Source organism: Myxocyprinus asiaticus, chromosome 20, assembly GCF_019703515.2.
Source record: "Myxocyprinus asiaticus isolate MX2 ecotype Aquarium Trade chromosome 20, UBuf_Myxa_2, whole genome shotgun sequence".
Classification (NCBI taxonomy): domain Eukaryota; kingdom Metazoa; phylum Chordata; class Actinopteri; order Cypriniformes; family Catostomidae; genus Myxocyprinus; species Myxocyprinus asiaticus.
In genome coordinates, this window is record NC_059363.1 from 495,001 (window position 1) to 515,000 (window position 20,000).

The 20,000-nt window shown below is 37.8% G+C and overlaps 2 protein-coding genes across 2 annotated transcripts in view; one reads left to right on the plus strand and one right to left on the minus strand.

The window, feature by feature from the left end:
• Positions 1 to 880: 880 nt before the first annotated feature.
• Positions 881 to 5,131, plus strand: zgc:194887 (uncharacterized protein LOC571819 homolog). Its single transcript, XM_051645944.1, has 3 exons — positions 881 to 1,360; positions 1,470 to 1,610; positions 3,719 to 5,131. Exons 2-3 carry the CDS (start codon positions 1,487 to 1,489, stop codon positions 4,411 to 4,413), a joined length of 819 nt encoding a protein of 272 aa, XP_051501904.1. The 5' UTR covers positions 881 to 1,360; positions 1,470 to 1,486; the 3' UTR covers positions 4,414 to 5,131.
• Positions 5,132 to 9,888: 4,757 nt separating this feature from the next.
• The window catches only part of LOC127410709 (muscarinic acetylcholine receptor M5-like), an 18,458-nt gene continuing 8,346 nt past the window's right edge, over positions 9,889 to 20,000 (minus strand). Inside the window, exon 2 of the mRNA XM_051645902.1 lies at positions 9,889 to 11,492. Within this exon, the coding sequence (XP_051501862.1) occupies positions 9,889 to 11,430 (1,542 nt within the window). The 5' untranslated portion in view covers positions 11,431 to 11,492. The remainder of the gene's footprint in view (positions 11,493 to 20,000) is intronic.

Below are 20,000 nucleotides of genomic sequence, written 5' to 3' on the forward strand. Positions count from 1 at the left end.
AACATGTCTTTTAGACTTTTGTGTGAATGCGGTCCTAATTTCCACATATGTGGACATCATGTTTATCAGCGTGCTGATGTGTGAAAAATGAACAGATTTTATAAAGCAGCATATCAAACGAAACTAGAGACTCTACTCTTTACAACCAAACAGATTTCAATGAAACATCTTAAACAGGTTTCTTACCAGAGGCACTTTTGTTGGCGCTGCACCCGTAGGAGCGTTTCACGGAAATCGACATCATGCTGTTGTGTCACATGACGCGGTGCGGCAGAAGTTTAACCCTTAAATGACAGTGTAGAGTCTTGTGAACAGTATTCAGTCATTTTTAATTCATTTAAATTATGCGTTGCATATAGCAAAGCCAAAATACAACGTCCACACATTAGTGTACGCTAATCAAAAATTCATGCATTTTGAATGGTTTTCAATACGGGTCAAAAATTACCCAAACAACAAAAGAAGGGTGCAGTTTCTACAGACATTAGGAGGCTTAAAAGGGTATAGTACAACAATACATGATAAACTCCAAATTTCATGTGTCATATTGCTTGTGTTACAAGGCATTCCACTCTTTTAAGGTGGCACCACGAATAGCTCATTATTATAATGTATTGCAATGCAATTGTTTAACTGCTTGCATATAGGTAATAGGCTACAATGTCCGTTTAAATGCACTATGATTATGTTAATAATACGATGATAGCAGGGTTCCCACACTCAGAGACAACCTGAAAATATCAGGGAATTTAAAAATTGTGATTTCAAGATCTAGAAAAGTCCTGAAAATGAATAAAATCTTAAAAACAAGTCACTGTAATTTTTACAGTCAATATCATTTTTTTAAGTCATGATAAGATTTAAAATGAACTGAATTGCCAAGAAATTGCTCTTTGCGAGTTTAATCTTTTTTTTTTGTAATTTTTTATTATTAAAAAAAAAAATCTTATCCAGTAGTTGACAGGAAAAGTCAAATTCATTAGTTACAAGGCAGGGGAACCCTGGTATAGGCTTCATAGTAAGTGTTGGTTAGTAGTTCACATTATAATTGCAAAATCATTTTCATCATTGAAATGTTGATGTGTGTAGAACGGTGTGTGATTGGCTCATGATCAGCTCATGAATATTCAGTCAACAGTCAAAGGCTGAAATGAATCAGATAAAATAAATGAACAGGAACTCTGTCGTACAGTATTTGGAGTCACTGTTACAGATAAACATCTTTAACCCTTCGTGTGATGGGGCTGAAGTCCAGCTGGTAGTGTCCCAGTGGACTCTGGGTTACGGTTGGCAGTGTCTGACTCAATCAGTATTCAACAGGAGCTTGAGATCATCAGACAAACAGATATCGTCCAGAACGGTAAGACTTCTCATTTCATTAACATTATGACTGAATATAATTTATCTACTTCTTGTAAGTAGTCATGATTTTAATTCATATTCATTTATTGTCTCTCCGTCTGCCGCAGTGACACACTGATACAGGATGGTGAAGTTGTGGCTTTGTCTCTTTCTGTTGGCGGGAGTCCAGACCGAACCGTCACCTGCCAAAAACATCCACCTGCTCGCTGCAGACGAACACAAATTCATCTTAAACCTCGGACAAAAAGGTCTGATCACGGTTTATCCTGTTTCACATGCATGTTTGTGTGTCATTTAAGGCTTAAAATCAACATGAAATCAAAATGGACTATTTACTTTCATGGGATATGTTCCTGGTCTGACTGTGAATGATGTTTTTAGAATCTCACGAAACAAATACTCTTTTATTGTACCTGTCACATTATATCACCTCATTATGCAGTGAAATTTCCCTGTTATATGCAAATAAGCTGATGAAAATGAATGAACTGATGCTCTCATATTGTACAGACGTATATTGTGTAGAAAGGGAGTTTTGGGATCCAGATTGGTTCAACTTTACTCCAGAGACCCACTGACCTAATCGGACTTTTGACCCACTAGAGCAGAGGTCAAAGGTCAAGCATGATGCAGGGTGTGTTCACCTCTGATAAGAGCTAATTACATCAGTTTAACATGTTCTAGAGATAACACCTATCAACAAATCCAAAGACTGATAATCGTTGTTACATTATTAACAAGACTGGTAATGTAACGCAGTGTGGAACTGGATATTCAACAAGAAAAAATTAGGACTATTACGATCTTAAATGCATTATACAATAGCATGTAAGAAGTTGAATTAACAAAACAAAACAATTCACCAATCCTCTTGTATGTAGCTTTGGGAAGGTTAATGAACAGTTCAGAGTCTATGCATACACTGCAAAAAAATCAGTATTTTTGTCTTGGTTTCCAGTAATAATATCTAAAAATTCTTAAAACAAGATGCATTTATTTCAGAAGCAAAATGACAGGAGATATTTTGTCTTGTTTTCAGGTAAATCTTATAAAATGTATTATCATTTATGTTTAAAACAAGAAAAAGCTATTTGTCAATGGGGTAAGACAAAAAACTTGATTCAAAAGGAAAACAAGATTATTTTTCTTTCTCCATTGGTAAATAGTTATTTATTGTTTTAAGCATAAACCACACCAAATTGTGTTTGATTTCTCTGAAAACATGATGTAATATCTTTGTAACATTGGTTCGTGGAGTGGAAGAGAGCAGACAGGAATAACTTTCAGTCTTTTAATAGCAGACGCTGGAGTGGAACAAATATCTCACAAGAATCAATCAAGGAAACACGCTGGAGTGGGATGCTACAAAGTAACAACATCACAATTCATAACCGACTAAGTAACACTTTAGAACTGACAAAGAAATGGACAAAACTAGAGGGTATTTATACACAGGTGCTAATGAGGGAATGGAGGACAGGTGAGGATGGCAGTGATGAGGGCAGTGCATTATGGGAATTGTAGTTGGGGAAAACTGAAGACAGAGGACAAAAACCATATCAAAATAAGAGTCCTTGGAACAGAACGGTGAATAACTGTCTTATGCCATTCTACTTCTCAAGTAATTTTGTCTTGTTTTAAGGATATTTAGATATTTTTACTGGAAAAACTCAGTAGGAAAATGATTTTTGCAGTGTTGAAGTCACTGCGTCTTCTTTTTTGAAGCAAAATATTTAGGTAATTGCAGCTGTTCATCAGTGCTTTTGACTTGGAAAATATAAAAGTGTTTTATTGGTTGTATATAGAGTATAAATCCATTTATGTACAATTTAGTATGTTTTATTTGGTTTGCATTTATTTGTTCGGTTTAATGTTGCCTCCCTTTTTCTAGTAAATACAAAAAAGTATTATAATTGTATTATTTTTAATTAATGCTAAATTTATAGTAGAATTAAATACCAGACTTATCATTGGACAGTTTGTCTTCCTTAAATAACTGGTCTTGATTGGATGGTGTAAAGTGTCTCTATGTGTTTATATATTTGGGTAGAAGCATCCGCTAAATGAATAAATGTAAATGCATATTGACAGGTGCCGAAAAGCACAGACAGTTTCAGAGGTGGAGCAAGTTATTACATTTTGATGAAAGATTACAAAAACAGATGAATGAAAACATGCACTAATGAATTGTTCACAATAAGACCAAACACGTGCATTAAGAAAGTGAATTTTGTCAATTTTGATTCAATGTTGACTTTCAATGAATTAAAAGCAGCATGTTACTCACCTCGGACTGAGGTTCAATCAGTTATATTTCACTTATATTCCAGGCTTCTCACTGTTGGTTTTGTCTCAGATATTCCTCGGGACTGTTATGAGCTGTGGCAGAGCACTGGCGGTCAGGCGAGAGATGGCGTATATCTCATCAAACCTGCAGATTCGCCCATCGTTGTCTACTGCGCCATGCATGAGGGCGGGTGGACGGTCGTGCAGCACATCACGGTCAACAGCAGCGTGGATTTTGACCGCACCTGGGATGAATACAAGCGTGGATTTGGATCCCTCACCGGTAACCACTGGCTGGGCAACGACTATCTCCATCAGCTCACCAGCGGACCGGAACGATACAAGCTCGGCATCAAACTGGTGGACAAAGATGCTGTGACGAAGACGGGCGAGTATGACCCAGTGTTGGTGGAGAATGAGGAGGCCCAGTATCGTCTGCGCCTCGGGCTCTTCCAGGGCACGGCGTTGGATGCTCTCACCCTGGATACGGAAAACTATCTCCATGACAATCAGAGGTTCACTACCAAAGACCAGGACAACGACAACTACTTCCAGAACTGCGCCAAGCTGGAGTTCCAGGGCGTCGCAGGCGGTGGGTGGTGGTATGATGCCTGTGCCGGTGCGAACCTGAACCGCAGAAACGTCATCTACTGGCAGAAAGACTGTAACAAAGAACATCTGTGTAAATACGCCTGGATGATGGTGAAACCCTCTGATCACGTCAAAGTCATCCATTCCAGAGAATGCAAAAAAGACGAACTCTGATCCAATCACTGAAAACATACAGTGGCTTCAAAACATATTGTGACATATCACATTTGATTTAATATTTTCTTATCTAATGCAATGAAATTCAGACATTTATAAGAGTGACTGAATTGAACAAATACTTTTTGGGGCCGCTGCATCTGTGGTAATGAATTTTTGTGGTAATGAAATTGATTTAGGGATCATTGATCAGACTATTCATCACTTTATAAAGAATTAACAGGATCAAATTCATTTTCTTAAGTGGATATTTAAATGTTAGAATTATTTGTACTGGAGAGTCCAAAAGACACACACCACACACACACACACACACACACACACACACACACACACACACACATACACACACACACACATACATACACATACATACACACACTCACACACACACATACACACACACACACGTCACACATACACACTCACACACGTCACACATACACACTCACACACACTCTCACATACACACACTCTCTCTCACGCGCACACACACACTCACACACACGTCACACAAACACACTCACACACATTCACACATACACACACTCTCTCTCTCTCTCACACACACACACACGTCACACAAACACACTCACACACATTCACACATACACACACTCTCTCTCTCACACACACACACACACATGTCACACAAACACACTCACACACATTCACACATACACACACTCTCTCTCTCTCACACACACACACACACGTCACACAAACACACTCACACACATTCACACATACACACACTCTCTCTCTCTCTCACACACACACACACACACACACACACACGCACACACACACACACACATTCACTCACTCACACACACACACACACACACACACACACACACACAGACACAAACTTCGGTGAGTTAACAGACCAAAATATGTTGTCAGTCCTCCAAACAATAAAAGTTAATCAAGGTAGAATGTAAAATGCTCGCATACTTTTGATCACCTTCATTGTCAATTTATTTAGTCGTTAACTGCACATTTAAAGTGAATGTTGTTATAGAGCGCAACAGTCTTAATCCCATTCATTTTCTCCATAGCTGAATTGTTTTTAATGATGACTTATAAACATTTAAAAACAGACATAGGTTGAGGTTGTTAATCGATGGTATATGCTTCTGTTGAAACCATCAGTCTGTGTAATTTCAACTTAATTTAAAATCATGTTTAATAGCTGAATTCCTGGGGAAGAACTACACTACCCATAATCCTTAAGAGAGATCCACCAATCAGAGAACTGCATCAAAAGAGCTGTAGCTCTGCCCACTCCCATGATGCACTGTGAATGAGTTGCTCTCACTACACTCTCAAACTACTGATATATTTGTATATAAATCTTAAAATGCATTGTTTTCTTTATTAAATAGTTTCATATGTTTCCATCATTTTTAATGTGATTACATCACTCGCAATGCTTCATGGGATTGTAGTTCATTCCCTCATTAAAGACGTTAAGTACACAGTCTTGTGTCGTTGTCTTTTTGGCTGATTTTCAAATATTTATTGCTTCAAATCAAAGTGTGTAATGTTGTGATTCACCTCGGAGCTGGTTGGTTTAGTTCATGGTGCACAACTCTTTTATGAAGGATTTTATGAAATCCCTATGGAATAAATGAATGGGAAAAATACTTCCGGAATCAAAGACAGCTGAAAAACTGGACGTGCACTGTTGCACTCTATTCAAAGCACCTTGAGACAAAAAGTTATACATTAGAGTTACAAACGGTTTGTTTCTACAGAGGTCCATTGGTCCACAGCAGCATGATTTAAATGTACATTAAATACCATAACAGCATATTTCACACTCCTGATCTGAATAAATAAATGTTGAGCTAAAAACCAGTATGACACTTAAAACTGTGTCTTTATCTTGACGATGGGAGTACCTGCACTTTTTACACTTGCTCCACCAAAACTTTAATGTTTTCTTCCATTATTTCCAAGCTTCTCTACAATAATGTAACAAAAAGGCATTTAAAGAGTATACAATTAACATCAAAGCCCATAGTGTTTCTGCAAACACAACAATAGCCCTTTAATACTGTCACGGTAACCAGCAGAAATAAAATAATCACTCATCAAACAATATTATTGTATTTTTGTTTTGTACACAAGAAACTCAGTGAATGAATAAAAGACTTTACTGTCGGTTTGTTTGCTTGTGTGTTTGTCTCAGTTTTCTCTGATGTTTTCTGTTCTCATGCTGATATCAATTAAAATATTTTATATTGATTCATAATGGAGCCATCGGTTGTGATTTAAAAAAAAAAAAATGAAAAAACAAGTTCATCTCAATCGATCAAAAATGTATTTCGACTGGTTCCTCCTTTTCTTTATAAAAGCACAAATGTGTGTTCCAGTGAGACACTTACAATGGAAGTCAATGGGGCCAATATTTGGAGGTTTAAAGGCAGAAATGTGAAGTTTATAATTTTATAAAAACACTTACATTAATTCTTCTGTTAAACTTGTGCATTATTTGAGATGTAAAGTTGTTTAAAATGTTTAAGGGTTTGCAGCGTTATGTCGTCATGGCAACAAAGTTGTAAAATTGTCTCTAACTTTCCACAGATGCGGTTAGTAATTGATTTTATCACAGTAAAATCATGTTAACACACATATTGTTTATGTCTTGTGTCTATACTTTTGAAACAGTGAGTATTTTAATGTTTACAGATTATTGACCCCATTGACTTCCATTGTAAGTGTCTCACTGGAACACACATTTGTGCTTTTTTCAAAATTAATTAATTCAACATTTTGCCACAAACAGGGGTGGGCGATATGTCTTAAAAAATTATATCTTGATGATTTTCAGCCTATTGACAATATTCTATATATATCTCGATAATTATGTATTTGCTCTAAAACGGCTCAAAAGTGTTTTTATTTTTATCAGAGGAACCATCATTTCATCCAAACAGTCATTGTAGTAGATTACATATTTTAAAGACACTAACTAAAAATCGAATAATTCGTTTTTCATCGAGAGAGTGAAACTCAATCATTTTCATTGATATGCACTTTATATTTATATTTCATACACAATGATACATAGTAGCTAAATAAAAAGCATTATTTTCCTTCAAATGTTTTTACTAATATGTTTTTATGAATGAACAAGGTGTGCAAAGCTTCTTCACTGGAGACATATATCTCTGCAGGACAAAAATGGGCTTTTCCCAATCAGTGCATGTTTTCAAACCATTGAGATTCCCTACTTTCATTGGTTAGTTTAGAAATGCCCACAGATTTGAAAACACCCATTACTGTTCTGCAGAGACCCATACTTCCTTCACTGACTTATTTTTGAAACCCCAGATGAACATTGCATAATACTAAATTATTACTGTGGAACACGTCAGGTTTATTATTAAAATGTAATGCTGAGTTTTCATTATTATTCTGAATATACTATGTAACACAGTTTTTGTTCCTGGGTAGTAAGTATTATTTCCTAATTGCTTATGCCTCAAAAGTATAGAAAATGGCTATTATTCCCCACAAACTTTGCTTTTGTGACCAGCACAGTGATATTTTGCAATATTTCCAATGAGAAAACGGGCGAATTTGTGTCTTTTCGTTCACATAAATTCAGAAAAAACAACATATGAATCCAAAATCCTTCTTTATCTGTGGTCTGACGAAGACACCGGCTTTGACCTTTGCCTCAGACAGCTTAAGGAAGAAGTCTTGAAGGTACTTGAAGGCTGCCGACTCCTTATCTAGAGCTCTGACAAATTGTTTCATAAAGCCCAATTTGATGTGCAGTGTTGGCATCAGCACCTTCTGGGGGTCCACCAGAGGCTCCCACTTGATGTTGTTCCTCCCCACAGAGAACTCGGTCCGCTGTGGCCAGTCCCGCCTGTGGTAGTGCGCCTTGGTGTCCCTGCTGTCCCAAAGGCAAAGACAGACCCATTCTAAAGTCTCCTATGACCTCCCAGCTGTACTCATCATACTTCAAGGTGTCCAGCAAGGTCTTGATGCTGCTGTAATCCTCTTTGAGGTGCACCGAGTGAGTCAGGGGAAGAGACGGGTACTGGTTACCATTACGGAGCAGCACGGCTTTGAATATTATTTTAGTATAAATACATGTTCATTTGGATTCATATGTTGTTTTTTTCTGACTTTATGTGAACGAAAAGACACAAATTCGCCCGTTTTCTCATTGGAAATATTGCAAAATATCACTGTCCTGGTCACAAAAGCAAAGTTTGTGGGGAATAATAGCCATTTTCTATACTTTTGAGGCATAAGCAATTAGGAAATAACACTTACTACCCAGGAACAAAAAATAAATAAAATAAATTGTTACACAGTGTTATTAGATTTGTGTTATACAAAAGTAATATATTTCTGTCCTCTTTACTTGAACTTCATCTGGGGCTTTTATGTCGACACAGAAAAGGTCTGTGTGTATTTGACAATTTACAATGTTCCTCATTTCCTGAAACGCTGTAATCTCCTCCTATTCTGTTATTCTGTGCCACTTTTGTAGATTTGTATAATAACTTGTAACTGTTACTAATGTTTGGAATTGCGCAGATGCTTGAACCTGCATTACTTTGATTTCACAATCAATGCACGTGAACTGATCCCAGAGCACCGTCATGTGTGTGATTTGATCTGAATCACTCACAGACCATGTTTATCGGTCTTTAAATCACAGCCTTTTATGGATTAATAATCATATATGACCAACTCACCATGTTGATGTTAATTTGTTTAATTATGCAGCATTGAATAATCGTGGAATTAGTTTACTGATGCGCTCTTTATGAAACTTAATGGCCAAATGAAAGCACATTAAAATCATCGCGATATTGACAATATTGGTCAATGTTTCATCATCAGCAAAATTATCTCGTTATATCATTATATTCGATATATCGCCCAGCCCTAGCCACAGATGTTGTCGATTGAGCTTGTATTGAACCTGGAATTTTCCTTTAGAGGGTTTTCAATATTAAAGACCCAATTAAAATGGTTTGTGAATGCAATTATCTGTCCCGTGTTGACATCCACCTGAAATAGATTTCTATAGCCTTGCCCCTGAGCAGGAGTATTTTTGGTCCGTTTTCCCGAAAGAGAAAAACTGTACATTTAAAAATGTGTATATCTGCTAAAAGTTCATTTTTGTCGACCGTTAGGAGTTCACTAGAAAATAGATAAACTAACAGATATGAACTGAAAGCCACACAAATCCAATTTTGATCTTTAAAGATTTTTAAAGATTCGGATGTGTCTTCTCAAGAGGAATCTCCAAAAGCAGAAATCTCAGTTTTAGTGTGCTGTATTTAAATAATATCAGACTTCATAAAATCCACTGTTATCAAGAAACATTAGAGAAGGTACCACTACAGTTCCTTCTGTATTTAAGTTTGGACATTTGGGGCACAGACATTGTGAACAGTCATTCATAGATCTTTCTGTGTGCCATACGTTTCACTCTCAGGTTAACTTGTTGCTCGCCGCAGGGTTTTGTCCACACCAGTAGAGTTTCTCCTCAACCTTCCTCTTCTTCCACTGGCACAGCAGCAGCATGCGGAAGGTCTTTTGAAAGGTTTTGTTACAGAGAGCGTAACACATGGGGTTAACAGTGCTGTTGACGTAACACAACCAGTACCCCAGATGCCAGAGCGACAGTGGGATGCAATCGGAGCAGAAGGTGGAGATGAGCACCATGATGTTGTAGGGTGTCCACGTGAGGATGAAGGCCAGCAGGATGGCGCTCAGAGTCTGGGCGGCCTTCCTCTCTTTGATCAAGACCATCCTCTTCCTCTTGGTCATCTGGCTCTTCAGTGCAACGTCTAAGGGCTTTGAGGATGAAGATGAGGAAGGGGCGTTCACAGACTCGACAGATGAGAAGGACGAGGTGGCCGCGTTAGTGTCACTATTGGTGTTCTGCTGTGGACCATTGTCCTTCGACACCGTCTTGAACTTGTACGAGACGCATTTCTTGCTCTTCGGGAAGAAGTTTTCCTCATCATAGCTGCTCGAGCGTCCATTCTCACCAGACGGTGCAGCTTTACCTTCTGGATGTCTGTAAGACGCTTGGAAAACACCTGGAGAAACGGAGCGCTCCTCGTCTTCAGAGGAGGCGTAGCTGTTGAAGTTGGCGAGATGATCCGTTTTGGACCACTCGTCGTGGGACAATGTGGCGGATTTGGGTGCGCTACTGCGGTTTGAAGAGGACCAGGATGTTTGGTTTCTCTCTCCTGAGGTGCCGCTCAGTTGTTTACAGTTGAAACATGATCTGATGATGGTCTTTTGAGGCTGAACATTGCTGCTAGAGTTTGGTGAAGAGTTGGTGCCCTGAAGTTCGGCCAGGTCTTTAGTGCGTCTCTCCGTCTCTTTGTATATCCGGCAGTATAGAATGGTCATTACGGAGACGGGAATGTAGAAAGCCGCTATCGCTGTTCCAAAGGTGATCACTGGCTCGGAGAAGAACTGGATCTGACATTGCCTCTCAGGGACTGTCCTTTTACCGACAAAATACTGCCAGCACAGGATTGGCGGTGCCCACAGGATGAAGGACACCAGCCAAGCGAGACCGATCATGATGCCCGCTCGCCTTGGCGTTCGTTTGGCTCGATACGTCAGCGGTCTCGTGATGGAGAAGTATCGGTCGAAACTGATGACTAGTAAGTTCATCACAGAGGCGTTACTGGCCACGTAATCCACAGCTAACCACAGATCACACGCCAGACTACCGAGAGACCAGTAACCCATCAGTATGTACGAGGTGTATAAGTTCATGGAGAAGACGCCGATGATGAGGTCAGCGAACGCCAGACTCAACAGATAGTAGTTGTTCACCGTCTTCAGCTGACTGTTCACTTTGAAGGACAGCATCACTAGAATGTTTCCAATAATCGTGATGAGGCTGACGATGGCGGAGACCGTCGCTATGGTGACCACTTCCCACAGACTGAGTGTGACGCGGTGGATGTCTGAGATGTTGCCGTTGATGGTGATGTTTTCTCCGGCCATAATTTATGATTCCCCGGTGAGTTCGAGAGTTTGATTCACACTGCGCTCAGTACTGACATCTCCTAAAGGAAACACAAAGGCAGTCATGATTAGAAATGTTTGGAACCAAAGGAACAATTACCCCAAATAAAATACTGTCAGTAAGCACTGTTTTAGGAGTATAATAAAGAGTATTTTATAATGTACAGTTTGTCCAAACATAACTCAGAGTATTGCAAAAAGCATAAATAAAAGTTTGGGATAAAAAAACACTACACACTTTGAAAAAGCCATTTCGTACTGTCTACATGTTCGACTGGAAGATTTATTCTTAGCAAAAGACAATTATTCTTGAGATTTACAGTTTTGGATTTCTTCTTTCTCACTTCTTAAAGGAATATTCTGGGTTGACTTCCATTGTAAGTGTCTCACTGGAACAGATTTGTGCTTTTTTTTAAAGAAAAGGAGGAACGAGTCAAAATAAATTTTTGTGGTAATCAGTATTATGCCACAAATGCTTTCGATTGAGATTAACTTGTATTGAACCCAGAATATTCCTTTAATCAGTAATGTTGTCTCGGCTCCAGTAAAGATATCTAAACATCCTTAAAACAAGACTCATTTATCTGAGGGGCAAATTTGCATCTGACACTGTATGAAGAATTTTCAGAGAGAGAGAAAGTGTATTTTGTCCTGCTCCATCCCTTTCGATAATTGATTTTACTATAGGAATATCGTAGTGTTACGGAAACCCAGACTCGAAGATGGTGTTTACACCTGAAGACAGGTATTTATTGAGAAAACACAAATAGAGAAACAGAGTATCTAACATAAAGAGTTGAGCTGGTGTGATGACAGTTCATATCGATGCAGGGAGTGATTATCCTTGAAGAGCCACACACACAATTTGAAGGAGACATTAGAGAGATCACTGAATGTCGCTGGAGTGGAATTTGGAGAATTACGGGAGAACAGGAAAGTCGCAGGTAAGTGTGTCTGTATTTGATGGGAGACCAGACATCGATTGAGGAGTGAGTGGGGCTTATATATTGTGGAGATGATTGGCATGGTGATGGAAGGCAGGTGCAGGTGATTAGTATTCGGGAGAGAGCGAAGGTTGTGTGTGTGTGGCGGGAGAGTCAAGGGAATCCGTGACACATAGTAGGGGAGATCAGCGTTGGTTGTCACAGAGTTAATTCCTTTCTAATTTTGAAATTAATTTCACAGAAGTGTAACATCTGTTCACTGTTCTGACGTACACTGATTGATACACCGTCAGGGCATTTGAATGTTAAAATCCATTCTGGTGAAGATCCGTTCATTCTTTTGGTAATTCTATCTACGTATGTCAAAACATAAAATGTAACCCCTCTGCTAAAAATGTTTTAGAAATAATATAGAGAAAGATTTTTTAAAATATATTAATTTTAGTTAATAGGGTATAAGTTATATTTTGATATAAAATTTGTAAGCAATGCTAGCTGGCTGACATCATTTAAATGAGTGTGAGTTGGGCTGATTAGCACATTTAATACCTCTATATACTGTACACACACACACACACACACACACACACACACACACGCACACACACACACACATACTATGTTTTTATATAATTGTGGGAACTCTCCTTAGACTTCCATGCATATTTTGGATTTTATACAGATCTAACGATAATTTCTATCCCCTAACCCTAACCCTACCCCTAAACCTAACCCTCATAGAAACCTTTTTGCATTTTTACATTTAAAAAAAAAAACATTGTTTAGTGTGTTTAATAAGCCATTTCCCTCGTAGGAAGGGTTAGTGTTAGTGTTAGGTTAGGTAGCTGATCCCCACAATGTAGGTGATCTCAGGTTTTACTATCCTTGTGGGGACATTTGGTCCCCTAATGTAGTATAAACATGCACACACACACACACACACACACACACACACACACATACACACGTGCACACACACACACACACACACGCACGCACACACACACACATACACATTCACACACATACACACGTGCACACACACATGCACACACACACGCACGCACACACACGCACACACACAAAATGACATACTTCAATTTTAAGCTTTGATCTTAGTACATTTAGTGTGGTTTATGCTTAAAACAAGTGAATTACAAGAAAATTATTTTTTCCATCTTCAAGTCACAGTGTCAGCCAATAATGTGCATCTAAACCTTCATTTAATTGTCATTGAATTCTCTGAACTGCCTTTTTAAAGAGGTTTAATTATATTTTATCTGTGAAGGTTTTTTATAATAAAATCACCCATACCATTTATATATATATATATATATATATATATATATATATATATATATATATATATATATATATATATATATATATATTTGCTGCTCACAAATAAAGTCCAGCTTAAAGTCGATGGGTAAAATGTTCCTTGCTTGAAAATGATTATACAGTATGTGTAGAGACCATAAAGAGCCTGAGGGGGGCAGAAGTGTTTTTTAATATTGCCTGTGAAATTTATTTCATAGAGACCCCCAAAATTACAACCAATACTTCCTTGTTTTAATAAAACATCTACTAATACCTCTTGTAAATCAGACGTGCAACCACAGTGTTGATTTAAATATGCTTCTCTTTCTGAACACATCAGCAGAAGGAGTCTGTCTCTACACTACAGCTGTAAATATGATCTATGGAGACCACCATTTAAAGTGATCATTACCTATAAATACACACTGCTAAAGTGTCAGAGTAAAATATCTCTGGTTATAGTTACAGCAGGAAAAATACCAGTTGGTGTTTTAATGAGCCGGTTAAATAAAGTACCATCAGGCCCTCAGGATTCTCCCAGTCAGTGCACACGTGAACAGAGAGACACATCCGTGTCGTCTCCGTGCCCTTTATGTTTCCAGGGAAACAGAAGAGTGATTTCTTTTGAATGACAACACCGACATCATCTGAGCCCAAACCAAACAAACACTCGAAGAGGGAGAAGTGACACATAGAGACGTTGTTTTCAAGGTTGTACTCTAAACTCATACAGTGCATGTGAGATAATGTTATGTAACTCGTGTCATTCTGAGCTTTGCATAAAACGCACACAGCCAAGCTTTCATAACATGTTATATCTAATGACAACAGTGGTTTGAAATGGTTTCTGTTCAACATTGATAATGCTGCTGATGTGAGATTAGCTGCTTAACGCTGCCGTCGATGGCACTTACATTCATTTCAATAATTGATTCTCTCATTATGTTGTTGACATTATCATGACATGAATGAAGATTCACGGCTCACATTCATCACTGGTGAAGCTCATTGATCGTGAGCAGTTGAACCAGTGCAAGATATACAATTCTATTACCAGAAGAGTAACTATTCTCCTCTGTTAGTACACCTGTGTGAAGGGGAGAGAAGATGACTTCATACATCCACTAAAAATCCCCAGATCAATCATGGAGCAAAAATGAGTTTTGAGGAAAGATCACTGTCTAATGTTTAAGCCTCTGAATTTTATCAGTATAAGACAACAAACTCCCAAGTGTCTCCTTTATCACAAGAGATATAATACGGTAACACTTTATTTTAATGTGTCCTTGTCACACATATTACATGTATTTACTATAGTAATAACAGTAAATTACGTGTAGCTACAAGCAACTATTCCTGAACCAAACATGTTGTTAATTAGTAGTAATTACTTGTGTAATTACACTGTAACAAGGACACTTTAAAATAAAGTGTAACCCATAATACAAACAAATATCATGTACGCATTTTAGAAAAAAAAAAAACAAATAAGCATTTTAACATTTTAGGGCAATTCGTCTATAATTAGGAAAACTAAGGGAAAACATTTAAATCATATCTTTATCATTTATATACAGTATATATTATTCAATGCATTAAGAACAAGAGGTATTTGTACATAGTCACTGTAATAACATAATTAACGTTACCAGACAAAATACTTTTAAATAAATTGCAGTTGTATTGAGACTTGTATTGAGACTGTAAGGTTATAATAATATATAATTCAAAGTTATTTAATTATATAGTATTGCCCAGATAAAACAATCCACTGCACTATATATTGTTCTTTACATTCCAAAGTATAATCTTCAAAATAAAATAACATCAAATCCACTTTTTTTCCTCACACATCCCAATTTTCTCTTAATATACAGGTGCATCTCAATAAATTAGAATGTTGTGGAAAAGTTCATTTATTTCAGTAATTCAACTCAAATTATGAAACTCGTGTATTAAATAAATTCAATGCACACAGACTGAAGTAGTTTAAGTCTTTGGTTCTTTTAATTGTGATGATTTTGGCTCCATTTAACAAAAACCCACCAATTCACTATCTCAAAAAATTAGAATATGGTGACATGCCAATCAGCTAATCAACTCAAAACACCTGCAAAGGTTTCCTGAGCCTTCAAAATGGTCTCTCAGTTTGGTTCACTAGGCTACACAATCATGGGGAAGACTGCTGATCTGACAGTTGTCCAGAAGACAATCATTGACACCCTTCACAAGGAGGGTAAGCCACAAACATTCATTGCCAAAGAAGCTGGCTGTTCACAGAGTGCTGTATCCAAGCATGTTAACAGAAAGTTGAGTGGAAGGAAAAAGTGTGGAAGAAAAAGATGCACAACCAACCGAGAGAACCGCAGCCTTATGATTGTCAAGCAAAATCGATTCGAGAATTTGGGTGAACTTCACAAGGAATGGACTGAGGCTGGGGTCAAGGCATCAAGAGCCACCACACACAGACATGTCAAGGAATTTGGCTACAGTTGTCGTATTCCTCTTGTTAAGCCACTCCTGAACCACAGACAACATCAGAGGTGTCTTACCTGGGCTAAGGAGAAGAAGAACTGGACTGTTGCCCAGTGGTCCAAAGTCCTCTTTTCAGATGAGAGCAAGTTTTGTATTTCATTTGGAAACCAAGGTCCTAGAGTCTGGAGGAAGGGTGGAGAAGCTCATAGCCCAAGTTGCTTGAAGTCCAGTGTTAAGTTTCCACAGTCTGTGATGATTTGGGGTGCAATGTCATCTGCTGGTGTTGGTCCATTGTGTTTTTTGAAAACCAGTCACTGCACCCGTTTACCAAGAAATTTTGGAGCACTTCATGCTTCCTTCTGCTGACCAGCTTTTTAAAGATGCTGATTTCATTTTCCAGCAGGATTTGGCACCTGCCCACACTGCCAAAAGCACCAAAAGTTGGTTAAATGACCATGGTGTTGGTGTGCTTGACTGGCCAGTAAACTCACCAGACCTGAACCCCATAGAGAATCTATGGGGTATTGTCAAGAGGAAAATGAGAAACAAGAGACCAGAAAATGCAGATGAGCTGAAGGCCACTGTCAAAGAAACCTGGGCTTCCATACCACCTCAGCAGTGCCACAAACTGATCACCTCCATGCCACGCCGAACTGAGGCAGTAATTAAAGCAAAAGGAGCCCCTACCAAGTATTGAGCACATATACAGTAAATGAACATACTTTCCAGAAGGCCAACAATTCACTAAAAATGTTTTTTGTATTGGTCTTATGATGTATTCTAATTGTTTGAGATAGTGAATTGGTGGGTTTTTGTTAAATGTGAGCCAAAATCATCACAATTAAAAGAACCAAAGACTTAAACTACTTCAGTCTGTGTGCATTGAATTTATTTAATACACGAGTTTCACAATTTGAGTTGAATTACTGAAATAAATGAACTTTTCCACGACATTCTAATTTATTGAGATGCACCTGTATATACACAGAATCCCCCCCCAATCCCTCACCCGACCCCTATCAACACCCCGGTGGTCACATAATTACAGACACACAACAACAACAAAAAAAGTATATAAATAAATAAATAAAAATAAAATAAATAATAAACTAATCACACATATCCCCTACACCTCTCTCCCCTCCCATTTCTACCCAAACAGGTCTAGACTCCCCAGTCTTCTGGATATCACTTCCTCAAGAGCTGCAAAAAATAGTTTTTTTCTACAATTCACAGAATTCGGAAGCATGTGAACGGTTCAGTTTCACACAGTATTTCTATGACGTCACATTTCTATGTCTATGACATTTCAAACACCAAAGCTTACAGTGAATTTCTGTTTCACGTGGAGATGATGCCACATGTGGAGTGTCCATTGTACATTGGTCAAATGAGTTAGTGAAGCAGTCTGCATCCGTTCACGATTCAATCTGAATCAGCTCACTAATGCTCTGAATCGTTCTGAAGCAGTAGCAGGATACTTTAGAATACAGAGAGCGCTGGATGAAGTGGACATTTATCTACAATCAACTGAAAGAAAACCTGCAAATGCATCCAGTCTTTTGCCAGTGATGAAGAAGGTCTTTACTAAGTTCAACACCTGCATGTGCAGCTTTTGAACGATTCTTGTCTCGATAACACTAACAGTATATGAAAGCACTTAAAGTACCAACAACATTACCATGTTTCTTTCAAGTACAAGGTAAATACCATCGTACATGCATAGAGTATCATTTAGTACTACACATCACAGTACCCTTTACTGCTTCAGATGGCTTCTCTTTTGAAAGGAAATTTTGAGAAATTATTTTCTACATAATATCCAATAGCAAATGTAAAAATGCTGCTCTCAGAATCACCCGATTTAAATGTATTGAAAAAAATATATATTCTTATGGGGAGCATGCCACCATAAGACCCCCCTATGAGATAAGACTACACTATTTTACTTGATGAAGAACCTGTGCCTTAGTACTAATAAAAGGCCAACAACACTTCTGGATATGTCAAAGTCTAAACAAACATTTAACTAATTACATTAGGTGTTTTCCAACAGCTTTACATGATTTGCATACTACACTGAGATTCCCTACTTTCATTGGATAGTTGAAAGATGCCCATCCCGGTTTGAAAATGCCCACAGATTATTGTTCTGCAGAAACCTATACTTCAAGTATTTACATGGACAACACATAAAATAATGCTCCAAATATTATACCACCATTTATTTGTGTATTATGTACACTCATATCACTATGTAACACAGTTTTTGTTCCTGGGTAGTAAGTGTTAATTCCTAATTGCTTATGGCTCAAAAGTATAGAAAATGGCTATTATTCCCCACAAACTACATACTACAAAAGATTTAGAAGTGAGTAGTTTTTTGAGATTTATGATTATACTGTAACTCACTTTCATGAATCAGCCCTCAAATGTAGTCTCCCATCACTGTCCTTGGTAGCGGCGTTCAAAGTCCAGTATATCCTGATGGAAGCGCTCACCTTGCACCTCTGAGTACACTCCCATGTTCTCCTTGAATTTATCAAGATGAGCATTAAGGATATGGACTTTGAGGGACATCCTACAACCCACTGTGCCGTAGTTCTTCACCAGAGTCCTAACCAGCTCCACATAGTTTTCAACCTTGTGATTGAAGACACCGGCTTTGACCTTTGCCTCAGACAGCTTAAGGAAGAAGTCTTGAAGGTACTTGAAGGCTGCCGACTCCTTATCTAGAGCTCTGACAAATAGTTTCATAAAGCCCAATTTGATGTGCAGTGTTGGCATCAGCACCTTCTGGGGGTCCACCAGTGGCTCCCACTTGATGTTGTTCCTCCCCACAGAGAACTCGGTCCGCTGTGGCCAGTCCCGCCTGTGGTAGTGCGCCTTGGTGTCCCTGCTGTCCCAAAGGCAAAGACAGACCCATTCTGAAGTCTCCAGCAAGGTCTTGATGCTGCTGTAATCCTCTTTGAGGTGCACCGAGTGAGTCAGGGGAAGAGACGGGTACTGGTTACCATTACGGAGCAGCACGGCTTTGAATATTACTTTAGTATAAATACATGTTCATTTGGATTCATATGTTGTTTTTTTCTGACTTTATGTGAACGAAAAGACACAAATTCGCCCGTTTTCTCATTGGAAATATTGCAAAATATCACTGTGCTGGTCACAAAAGCAAAGTTTGTGGGGAATAATAGCCATTTTCTATACTTTTGAGGCATAAGCAATTAGGAAATAATACTTACTACCCAGGATCAAAAAAAAAAAAAAAAAAAAAAAAAATTTGTTATACAGTGTATTCACTAAACTATTTAAAATCATAAAATGTTAATGTCCCAGCTTTTTCAATACAAAAATGATATTCCAGTTCTTTATGTAGTCTAGAAGTATTTAATGCAAATATTGCAATAATTATATATTGTATTGTCATTTAAAGATTTTGTCAGAAATTGTAATCCTTATACAAAACTTCTGGATTTATACACTTATTTATGCATTTCAATTTCATACCAAAAATCCATCACATATGAATTGTGTAATTTCAACATAATTAAATTAATAAAATGTAAAATGTTTAGTTTTTTTATTTTATTTTTATTTAAGATTTCTCAATTCAATTTGATGGAATTTTGTTATGAAATTGAAATGCGTAAATCTTAACATAATTTTTTGGAGTAAATGTTCTCCTTATTTTTACAAGTTATGGGAATGTTGAGCACATTATTTTATTTCTTGGTTATGTTCTTTTGTTTACATGTGTTTTAGTGTTGATATACAATTCCTTACTTTTAATAGCAAAATATTGTAACT

Bases quoted from the DNA above. Each gene is read 5' to 3' on its own strand.
- zgc:194887 (XM_051645944.1), top strand. From the start codon at position 1,487: ATGGTGAAGTTGTGGCTTTGTCTCTTTCTGTTGGCGGGAGTCCAGACC. The intron at 1,611-3,718 runs GTCTGATCACGG...GTTTTGTCTCAG, and splicing joins CTTAAACCTCGGACAAAAAG to ATATTCCTCGGGACTGTTAT.